Source organism: Syngnathus scovelli, chromosome 12 (assembly GCF_024217435.2).
Source record: "Syngnathus scovelli strain Florida chromosome 12, RoL_Ssco_1.2, whole genome shotgun sequence".
NCBI classification, from domain to species: Eukaryota; Metazoa; Chordata; class Actinopteri; order Syngnathiformes; family Syngnathidae; genus Syngnathus; species Syngnathus scovelli.
The window spans coordinates 11,340,420-11,352,458 of NC_090858.1; the positions used below are offsets into that span (position 1 = coordinate 11,340,420).

At 47.0% G+C, this 12,039-nt stretch overlaps 1 protein-coding gene across 1 annotated transcript; it reads right to left on the reverse strand.

Moving 5' to 3' along the window:
* Positions 1 to 2,309: 2,309 nt before the first annotated feature.
* On the reverse strand, positions 2,310 to 4,064 carry olig3 (oligodendrocyte transcription factor 3). The gene has a single exon (XM_049736883.2). The coding sequence runs from the start codon at positions 3,746 to 3,748 to the stop codon at positions 2,870 to 2,872; it is 879 nt and encodes a 292-aa protein (XP_049592840.1). The 5' UTR covers positions 3,749 to 4,064; the 3' UTR covers positions 2,310 to 2,869.
* Positions 4,065 to 12,039: the final 7,975 nt, after the last annotated feature.

A 12,039-nucleotide genomic window follows, 5' to 3' on the forward strand; every position in this document is an offset into this window, starting at 1 on the left:
TTTTAATTCATTTTTTCATGACTTTCAATTCAATAAATAAAAACACGGGAGTGGCGTCACGTTACGCTTTATGATTATGACACTTCCTGTCGCAGCCCGACGACGAGTGCAGCACCGCGACCCCGCCCTGGACAAAAAGTGTCAATTAACATGCAAATGAGCGCTTGTCGCCAATGGCAATGGCAAGGCGCTCTTATGATGGAAATATGTTGCCCGTTTTGGCCCGTGTGGGTTCAACATTAGTCAGCTGAGCACGGTGGGGGCAGAGAACCCCCCCATTACTCCCGAGGTCTCCCCCAGGGCAGAGGCAGGTGCACTGTCACCCCCCGCCCCCCCCCCCCCCCCCCCCCCCCCCCCCAACTCACACACAACGATCAGGCGGTTTTAATCGTGCCGGTTCAGCCTGTCCTCCTGGTTAATAAGTTATTCCCTCAACTGCTTTTGTTCCAAGCCGCCGTCTCTTTATTCACAGTGAAGTCACTTTCTCCCTACGCCCTCGGGTACACACACAAACACACACGTGCAGTCGACGAGCAGACAACTGGCAGATGTGCTTTCCATTAAACTTTGTATTTGGGGCCCGTGCCGTCTCAACGTTTGAGATCGCAGGCCGAGTAGGGTCATGATGTCGCTGTCATCCGATTGGCCGGCATTTTGAGTCAGCGTTTAAATCAGTGTTTTTCTGTCCTCTGATTGGTCAGTTAAAGCAAAACATATTTGTGCACATTTTTGGTTATGATGCATTTTCTTGGCTTTTGAAAATGTTTTTGAGATTGGATAAATATTGATTGTAATTGCAGCGTGAGTCGTGGCAGTTTTGTTGCATTTTTCCAGCTAATGAAGACGTGCCGTTGTGACATCGTTATAGGCGCTTGCACTCGTTTAGCTTTTCACCTGAATGCCGGCGTCCGTAAGGAGCTCTCATTTACATGCTCGCCTTAAACATGCGCGTGACATTTGTGGGCCGCCACCCCCCGGCGAACGTAAGCCAGGCGGCCTTCGCAGTTGTTGGCCTCCTAATTAGGCTGAATGAAGAAGTATTGAGGAGTCCATTTGCTTTGAAAAGCCAGCATAATAAAGCGCAAGTCACTGCTAAGCAGCATCCCTTGACAACATCCTCCTCAGTGTAGCGCGCTTAAAAGGCCGGCGCAGCTACCCGCCTATTTACATCCCATCTGCCAGCTCTCACACACACACAGGCACACACACACACACACACACACACACACACACACACACACACACACACACACACATGCAGGCGTCATTCCTAAAGACAAAAACAGCAGCGAAAAATGAACTCTTTCACTCCTTCTCGAGTCACAAAAGGCCTCCTCTCCCTTCTGCCTCCCTCTTTTCTTTGCTTTAATCTTCATTTGCATGAGCCCCCCCCCCATACCCAAAAGCAAAATGTGTATAATCCTCTGCTTTTTAGCATCGTGTAATCCCACCACCTCTCTGTGATGTCATTCTCCCCTTGTGGGTCCCACGTGAACAATTAGCTTGTAATCTGCAAACATACATTCTGTCATTGCAGAGATGAGACGTGGGGGGCAGGATGGGGAGGGGGGGGGGGGGTTGTTGGTGTGTGTGTGTGTGTGGGGGGGGCACCCTGGGGACCCAGCGAACACTGCTCAGCTCTCCTCTGTGTGGATTGACAATCCAACCGGACTGCATTCATGTCACCTTTTTTGCTTTTGTGCTTGGGGGAAAAAATCCAATAAATAAAATGCATTTTACGATTTGTTTTTTTTTTGCCAAATGATTTTGTTTACTTGTTACACTTCACTTTCCATTTTGAGTTATTAAAACTCTATCATCCCAGGGATGGAGGGATGAAGAGATGGATGGATGTCTATTCATCCCACCAGACTGTAATAACCAACACACCTTTTTCCCCCAAGAGTAAATTTGGATTAAGTGCATTCAATTTATTTTGCTGGATTTTCTTTTGAATTTGTTTTTGAAGTAAAACATTCGTATCTAGCTGATTTTTATGTAGCCCAATAAAATGTATACATCATTTGATTATTCTTTTCCAGTGATGTATTTTTTTAAAATAAAGACTCAAATTAAATGGAATATTCTCTGTAATAGAATGCAAATGAGCTCATGTGAATTTCATACAATGCAGGCCCAAATTTTTTTAGGGCACTTTAAGGGGGAAAAAAATAAATTGATATCGAGGTGAAAGCACATTTTCGGCGGCATGTGTCTGCATGAGTGTTCATAAACGTGATGTTCAACACAAGGCTCATTTGTTGAAACGTGTGTAAATGTTCTCACAATAAAACAGTAAGGCAGTAAAATACGATCCATAATTTTTGTTTTATTGAAATGTCATCCAGGTCCTCTGGGTGATTCATAATAAATATTTCATCAACAATGTAAAAAAATAAAGACACGCAGTCTCTGGGCGTAACAAAACGTCAACATTCGGGCAACATGCACAAAAGTAACAAGAAAGGGAATCGAGATGTTTTTACAACGAGCCACTTAATGAGTCAATTGCAAAACTATAAAGCCAGTGTTTGCTACATTTTTGGAAAAGAAAAAAAAAAAAAAATTTTAAATATGGAACTCACTTTTTTTGTTTAAATCCTTGGTACAAGGCACAAAGCGCAATCTTCATTTTCACAAAATAAAGAGAACCAAAATATTCATGCACAATTATTATTAATTTTTTTTCTCGTTTTGTTTTTGTTTTGTTTTTACCTTCAAGTTTGAAAGCGTCAGTCTTTCAGGAGTCCTTGGTACAAGGATAGAAATAACACACATTTTCTCATATGGACCCAACAAGAAAACAGACAGCAACATGCACGAATTCGCGCGCCATGCCCTCAAACAGTCTTTAGAAATGATCGACAAATCATTTCATGCCGTCCTTGGCCTCCCCCGTCAGTCTCGTCAGGCCGGAGGAGGTGATGGGGATGTGTGTTGGCGGCGGCGCGGGAGGAGCGGGAGGGGGCGGCACCTGGCAGATAGCACACGGGCACGGCAACCCGGCCCAGTGCTGGAACCCGGAGCCCAGCTGCAGGCTGGGGGGCGCGGCGGCCGGCGAACCCTTCATCAAGGCGTGCGGGGCCCGGATGGGGAGGCTGGAGGACGTCGTGGACGTGGTGGACGACGACAGGCCGCCGCCCAGGAGCGGGTGTACCTGGTGGGCGGCTGCGGCTGCCGCGGCAGCAGCCGCCGCTGCCGCCGCCGCCGCGGCTCCCGGGTGCGCCACGGTGCCGCAGTGGAAGGCCGAGTGCTGGCCGCCGTAGATTTCCCCCACCAGCCGCTTCATCTCGTCCAGGGAGCTGTTGAGCATGAGGATGTAGTTCCGGGCCAGCAGCAGCGTGGCGATCTTGGACAGCTTGCGCACGGATGGACCGTGCGCGTAGGGCATGACTTCTCGCAGGCCGTCCATAGCCAAGTTGAGGTCGTGCATGCGTTTGCGCTCGCGGCCGTTGATCTTGAGGCGTAGCTGGTACATCTCCTCCTCGGTCACCTGCTTCTTCAGCTTGAACTTGTTGCTGCCTCCGCCGCCGCTGCTGCTCTCCACCGATGACGAAGACGATGCTGACTTGGAGTCGGACATCTTGCCGGCCTGCGTGGACGAGGAGACGGGGTGCTGGTGGTGGTGGTGCAGGCTGAAGTGCGGGTGCAGGTGGTGGAAGTGGTGGGCAGGGAGGTGCTCTCGGAGGAACATGGCATCCATGTCCGGGGATGAGGCTCTGCTGCTCGGGCTGGAGTCTGAATTCATTTTATGGCTCGGCCTCCGAGGCTTCCTCCCCCTTTCTCTCTTTCTCACTCGCTTTCTACCTCTCTCGATCCCCCCCTCGGTTCCCCTCTCTCTCTCTCTTTCGATTTCCACCTGCGCGCTTTTACGCAGCGGCTCCGTTTCTTGTCTGTGCTGGCTCTGTGAGGTGTCAGCGGCTTTTTATACGGGCGGCCACACAAAAGCCGCTTTGCTATTCATAACGCCTTGTTAGGACGATGACGCGCCTCTTTTTTGAGGAGGAGGAGGCGGAGGCGTGCTTTGACTGTCCCACTGACCGCCGTACGCGTCCATCCAGCGCCATTGTCAGGACACTGTCAGGGGCGGGGCGGGACGGGGGACGAGCTCGCCTCTTCTCTCCACTCACTCCTCGACTTTCATTTTCACTCAAGCTTTCTCGTTTTCTGTCTTTTATTTTATTTATTTATTTATTTATTTTGAGAGAGCCCAGCCGTGAGTAAGAGGGAGAGGCCTAAAGCTCATCTTGACGCACGGATTTTTACCCCCACGCTTCCTGCTGAAAAGTAAAGAAATAAAAGCATTGAAAGTCAAATATTGAGAAGTCAGAAATGAAAGGAGCTCCAAAATTGGGGGAGTGCTTGTAAATCCAGCCTGTGATCTCCTGAGCACACAGGTTCCACACAGGTTGAGGTGCTTTTGAGCAAGGCATCCATCTAGCAGTTGCTTTAATATCTTGTAAAATAAATATTTTTGACACTGCAGCAAAGGTCTGCTAGGTGTACTTGCTGACTAGTTAAAATTTGTCACGGTTTGTGAGGCAGGCGAGCGACGAGGAGGAGCAAGGTACAAAAGTCCCCTGGGGACATTTTGGGAGAGTTTTGTTTTCTTGTTGTTGGCAGTGCGAGTGGCAAGCAAGCAAGCGGTGAGGAAGAAGAAGCAGAAAAATAGCACTTTCCGTCTTGACAAGACTTCTTTCTATGGAATTTGACACCCCCTCCTGTCAAACAAATGATGAGTAGCAGATTAAAAAAAATTGCAGTGGGAATCTGGATCATCTTCTTATGACTCCAAGCTAAATTTTGCACTGTTTGTCCCTCCATCCATACATTCATCCATCTGTCTGTCCATCCATCCATTTGACTTTCACCATCTCTCTTTCTCTATCCATGTCTCCCCCTGCACATGCTGTTTATCTCTATCGGTGCCTTCTTCCACAGTCCGTGTGTGCTTTGCCATGGTGAGGCGTGCGGATGAAGTCGAGCGGCGGAGGCGGTGTGCGCTGTGCCATCCATATGGCAGCATGTAGGCGGCAGCGCCGTGACCCACTGGACCCCAGACGCCCGCCCGCCCGCCCAAGCTTTTTATTTGGGCCCAGTCTGGCTTGAATGGCACACCAGGACCACAAAGTCCAACAATAACTAATCGGCCTGTGTCTCTTTTGCTCGCTCACAATGCAAGCAAGCAGTGACAGGAAAATATTTCATAACTGGCTCAGCATAAGAACACATCTGGGTTTCAGCTTTTTAAAGCTGTGCTTGGTAGACTTGGACACAAATGTACTTGGCACATGACCTCAGTCCTGCAATTTTTAAATAACATTTTTTTATTTCATCATACTTGTATTTTTTTTATTCAAGTCAATGAAGACAAATCTTACTAAATTAGGATTTTAGCTGTCTGGTCTGAATGTAATAAATGTGACGATTATGTAAATTCACACCGGAAAGAAAGTAAAACATCAATGTCAGCATTTTCATTTCCAACAGGTGCTTATACGTATGAAGTGAAATTGTTTTGAGTCACCGATATTTCAATAATGTGCCCACGTGTGATTAAACACATTTAAAAGCAACAATATACGTACTATATATTTTTAGTACTTGTTACTGGTGTCAGTTTTATATTCAGATAATTTTCTATTTCTGGCTTTAGTGTCATAGTAAAACGATTAATCAACATGTACTGAAAAGTGTTTCTCTAGAGGTTTGATTGTATTTGGGACGATTGATATTTTTGATGTGTGTGTGTGTGTGTGTGTGTGTGTGTGTGTGTGTGTGCGTGCGTGTGTGTGTGTGTGTGTGCGTGCGTGTGCGTGCGTGCGTGTGTGTGTGATGTGTGCATGCGTGTGTGTGTGTGTGTGTGTGTGGTTTTATAACACAACAATATCTTTAAACTTAGGTTTCATATTCAGATGATTTTTGCTTTTCATGCTCTCCCTGAAAATTATTAAACTTTGCATTTCTCTGCAAAATTAAGGTTTCAAAATTTTTAATCAAAGTTTCAATGGCACCCTCTGATTTGATCTTTTCATAAATTAATAATAAAAATAAAATTATACATATATTTTATATATCCTATACACATATATATATATATATATGATTATACATGTTATATATTTTATAAATATTTTATTATGTTATTTTTACTGTGAAAACATTCAAATTTAAAATTGCAAAATTGTGGGCACATTATAAAATGAGCTATTTGGACATAAAATCAAGTCAAGTGTTTCTTCTGTCGTGTGGACCAACAGCTCACATTGACAACACATCGTTCCTTTGTCCGTCCATCTATCCGTCCGTCCGTCCATCCGTCTGTCGACTCCTCACCCGTCCTCCCGCCACCCATGGCACTTGAAATAATAATCAAGTTTCTCCCCGACTCTCCTCCCGCGTGCTGCGCCATGAGATCGCCCTGCTCGAACAGTTAAATAAAGAAAAGAAATAGAAAAGGAGAAAAAGGCCCAAACGCGCATTGACGGGGCCCTCATTGTTGGGCTTGGCCCAAAAGGAGGGATGGAGGAGAGGGGAGGAGAGGGAGGGGCCCTTTGCTCCTCATAAAGGTGCGAGAGCAAAGCGGCGGGCCCGCCTTTGCTCTCGCCTGGTGGCATTTCAAAGTGTCAAGCTTTGAATACCAATTGCTTGAACTGGACATATGTGGATCCGCTGTAAGCCTGCTAATCCCGTCCCCAAGTGTTCCTTTGTGTATCGGGGGGGGGGCTTGGCCGCCCCCTGACAGAAAGTGTTCCTAATCCGGCCAATGTGTCTCAATGAGGTGTGTGTGTCGGCCATCAAGTTGTGTGCCGCAACCGCCTCGAGAGGCTTTCCTTTCATATCATGACGCACTCAAAGTTAGCGATAGGACGCTGAAAGTTTTGATTGAATCTAAAACGCACTCTAACCTTCACGGGAGATACTAATTGTACCAGCTCGCAAGTTGAAAAACTTTATTTTTAGAACACAACCAGAGCTGCATTAACATGCTGTACATAGAAAAAAACAGAGTCCTCAGTCCCTCCGGTTCCATCTGGACTGCTGGACCTGAGGAGCTAAAAGAGGTCAGGAAGGCCAGAACTGGAGTTCCGTGCTCCCTCCTCCGAGCTCCAGTTAGGAGGTGAGTAGCAGCATTACAGACCAACTTGCTGGAGGACTGGCTTCCTTCGAGTGTGAAAACTAGCTGAGCGTCATTATAGTATAAAACAAGCGCATTGAACTTGCACTTTTAACGAGCTAATAACCGTCATGGGTGGGCCTTGGAGTCCCCCCACCACCACCCCCACCCACCGACCAACTCCGCCCACCCTCTCTAACAACGAAAAGGACGAGGACAGTAATTGGTGGTCAAAGGTGAGTGTGTATCAGCGCAACATCTTCCAACTGAGAGCACCGTGATGCTTCATTAGAGACGTTAGGAGGTCAAGGCCACGGTGGAGATCAGGTCAAGGCTGCCTTGCGTCCAAATATATAAATTTCCAGATATATGTTATATTTGACCATTAAAACAAAATAACTAGCCATATACAGATATAGATTTGAGGTAAATACATATGAATATAAGTTTGAAAATGCATTAAAATAAATAAATAGTATAAAATTCAAAGACGTACAATAAAAATGAGGTAAATATTTTTGGGAAAGCGTAATTGAAGAACACGACATAAATGTGTAATTAAATGCCAAATATGTCAAAATGTGATGAACTTGTGTAATTTGATGATTCAGTTTTTGTAACACACACACACACACACATACACACACACACACACACACACACACACACACACACATATATATATCATTGCCTTTTGTTTTAATCCTATGATAAAAACGATTTTCATCAAAGTTTGAGGCATTGCAGCAGCATATGGAGAGCACCAATCAATCCGAGGTGCATGAGTTGTCACGAAAGCAACATTTTGCACTGACACCACAAGTGCAAATGCTTGTAAGAACTTTTCCCCATTGATGCCTCTGAATTGAAGTTGAAAGAGAAAATATCAAGACGAGCATTTTGTCTGCGTTTCACCATCAGCAAACAAACCTTTCAAATGGAGCGCCCGACTTTTAATTAATGTTGATCAAATCGTGGGGAGTTTGTTAATCGCGCACCTCACAATCGTCTATTGAAGTCCTAATTGATATTTGCGGCGCCGGGGTGTTAATTAGCCACAAAACAAGTACGGGACTGACTGGAAAGAGCAGGCTTTCGCCGTCGGACAAAACTTTGATGCCCCAAAAGAGAAAAGAAAAAGTACGTGTAGTGTAGTGTGAAATTGAGTTTTATGTCCGAGCAACAGATTGCAGGCCTTGAAGTGGACCTTTTTACACCGTCTACACACGCACATGCACTCATGCGTTGACAAGCCCGCCTCACCCCCTCACCCGTCTTAAATCTTACATGTTAATCTCCCCTTGCTCCCTTCTTGCAGATACACAAACATGCTGTCCTTTCACAAGGCGCCCTCGCCTCGCCCCCCACCCTCATTTTCTGCTCATGTGCACCCATTGCGAAGGGACCAAGCAGACACAAAGTGACGGGGCCGCACTGGAGGATGGGAGGAGTCGGATTGTGCTCCCGATGAAAAGAGTTAAAAGGGGAACCCTGTTGCAAATATGCTGCCTGGTTGCTTAAATGTGTGTGTGTGTGTGTGTGTGTGTGTGTGTGTGTGTGTGTGTGTGTGTGTGTGTGTGTGTGTGTGTGTGTGTGTGTGTGTGTGTGTGTGCGTGCGTGCGTGTGCGTGTGTGTAGGAGTGTGCGTGTGTCTGTTTGCGCGCATGCGTATGTGTCTGCTGCATTGAGTTGGGTACTCAACTCATGTTCAGTTAACGACGCAAACTGGCTGCCCTGTGATTGGTCAGTCTGCGTTTGGGGGCGTGGCTTCCCGACAGGTGAATTGCATGATGTCACGGCGACGTCGTCGGGAGCTTGCACTTTAATATTTATACGTGCGGAATCTCGCGTTGGCCTTTTCGAGACACGCGTGGCGCACACGTCCGACAGTAAAACGGCACCAGGCGCCCACGACATTTTTCAAGTTTGTTTGACACATTTAAAATGCTAATAAGCCCTTTATTATGTGCTACATCAAATGCAAATGCTGCGTTTTACTGCCACCGAGTTGGGTCCACGTCGGCATTTGCATATCTTATGTCCGTCTCCTTTGCATGCGGGAGGGGGCGGAGGGGGATCGACGGGCATGCCGACTCCTAATAAATAACATTAACAAGGCGCCTCCCGATAAACAAGCCCCAATAACGCGGCCCTAATAACGAATGCGAGGCCGCGGCCCGTTTAAACGCGGCCGTTTGACACCGGCGGCATATGGTGTGCAAATCCGCCCCGAGCGTAGAGCGGCGACGCCCGCCGCAGCGCTGCGGAATTGTCACGGCCCAGCAGACGGATTGAGAAAACACGTCTTTAGTGGCAGACGCTTTATGATGGGAGGAAAATGCTGCCGAGGAATTTGTCTCTTTAGGACCAACTGGAATACGATGGCTAAGGCTTGTGTGTTTGTGTGTGTGTGAGAGAGAGAGAGAGCGAGAGAGAGAGAGAGAGAGAGAGAGAGCTTGCGTGCGTGTGCGAGAGTATAAAGGTGAGTGTGTATATATGAGAGGAAAGTGTCCGGAAGACATAGAGTTAGTGTAGAACAGAGCGAGTATGTGCAAGGTGACAGTGTAATGTGAAAGCGTGTGTGTGAATGTGTGAGAGTAAGTGGGCAAGACACTATGTACTGTATGAGATGAGGGGAGAGAGACGGACAGTACGTGAGTAACACGTGAGAAGTTAAGAGTGAGTTTCTGTGATCATTTGTGTATAAACGTGTGAGTTTGAATGTGTATGAGTGTGAGTGTGTGAATGTGAGAGAAACCGAGTGTGTGAGACAGAGCCAGTGTAAGAGTGGATGAGTGTGACTGCGATTGTATGTGTGGGGCAAAGTGAGAGAGCGTGTGAGAGCGCGGCGTGTGTGTATGTGTGAGTGGTGGACAGAGGGAGCTTAAGACTGAAAGTTTGTGAGAGTAAATGAGGAATTGTGTGTGAGCGGTGTGCGCGTGCATAGTTGCAAGTCTTCCTCTTAATGTTTAGCTAAAGGCCTTTATCAGCTCCCGTGGCGGGGCCCGTTAAGCGGAGGTGGCGTAAACATTCCATAAAGCCTGTCATCATATTTTGCCCGTTACGGCGGCGCCGAGGCAATACGTTACAAATACGAGCTGCTGTGCGCCCACACTTTCCGGCGTCTATCCTTTAGAGCTGTTGTGTCTTCTCAGGTGACTCGTGCACGCTTTCGAGGGACAACCTGACTTTTACAAGTAAAATAGTACTCTCAAGCAGTAGTCTCCAACCACCGGGCCACTTTGGACCAGGCCACACAGATGAAAGAAAAAAACTTACACTTCAGGTTGATTAATTTCAAGGTTTATTGTTGTAGCACTGCACTCCACGGGGCAGTATTGACGCAGACAGACATAACGCACAATAAAGCGTATTTGAATGAGTGGTTTTGGAGCCACAACGTTCATCAAATGCTTTTAAATGTCTCTCAAGCATGTCATCACAAGTCACAAGACTGACCGGTCGGCCGGCCGGCCGGCAGCGCTTCCAGTGTGCCAAGTGCGGATGCTGAAACTCGCTTTTGTCCTTGTCCGCTGCCTCCCACCGCTCTGTCCTTAATCTCTCATCCCGCTCCCTCGTCTCGCTTTCGCCGGCCGCCTAATCCGCTCCACAGCCGTGAAAACTCTCCATGAGAGACAGACGACCCGTTCTAATGGGAACGGGGCACCATGCGCTTGCGCACGCACTCACTCACACACACACACACACGCGTGCGCGCGCACACACGCGCACACACACACACACACACACACACACACACACACATCATTGCCTTCGTTTTTGATGAATTGAGTCATAATAAGCTCCACAATACTGTGGACTACATGATTTGAATTTCATGTAGCATGTCATTAACTTTGTTAGTTTAGCTGACTCCTAGCCATGCCTAACTTTCATAGGAATAGGATTTTTTTTAAAATTCAGCCCCCAAAACCTGTTTGACATAACAGCATTTGAGAGATTTCCTAGACATGTCGATCATGAGTAGACCCACAAAAAAAGTCTCAAGAGGCCAAGCCTGAAAAGATTCAGGAAATCAGCCATTTTGGTTTGAAAAACCATCTAAAGAGATCTATCATTTGTCCTTTTCATTCAAAGACAAACCCATCCTAGAGATTTTGTCCCATTGCTACTAAATCTGAACCGGGTACACAAGAACTAGGTGCGGCAAAAAAGACATCAAAAAGTTTTGGTCATTGTGTGTTGGTGTAGCATGGCAACAAAGTTTGAGACCCCATTGATGAAACACAAGACACATTCTGGCTCATGTTTAGGAAGAATTTCCCTCAAAACCAGTTCAACTTGATAAAATGAGATTTGGTAGACACGTCTATCAAGAGAGCACCCACAAAAACTTCACTGCCCGTTTTTCAAAACATTTTGTCTGATAGCAAGCTAAAACCACAATTACTAAATTGCCGATTTGAATTTTGGTCTGCGCGTGTCAGTGGAGCATGGTGGCAAAATTTGCTGATGCACCAAAAAAATGCACAGAGGACCCGAGATACGCAAGTCGCAGCAGTAGCTCCTTCTCCATCTGCACCCAGAAGACCTCCACAATGAGGCGAACATGTCACTGCCTGAGCCCGAACAGAGGGATGGAGAGCGGACAGGGGAGGGAAGGGGGGGGGGGGGGGGGTGAGCGGGGGACACATTAACAAGCTATAATCTCAACTGCCTTATCCATAATGCATTGTGTGGGCCAATTTACATGGTGCTGTTCCCTCTGGGGGAAAGGAGATCATCCATCAGGCTACTTTATGAGCTCCCTCACACTCTCTTCCTCACACACACGCGCACACAAGCACACACTGTGGCTTATTTATCTCTCCCCGTCCCTCTGTTTTGCCACTGCCGATGCTTCAAAACACTGCTGCCTCGATAAAACATTTCCGAGGCCAGTCAGGCAGACGGGAACTGGCA

Excerpts from the sequence above, each read along its gene's own strand:
- olig3 (XM_049736883.2), bottom strand. The coding sequence starts at position 3,748 with ATGAATTCAGACTCCAGCCCGAGCAGCAGAGCCTCATCCCCGGACATG.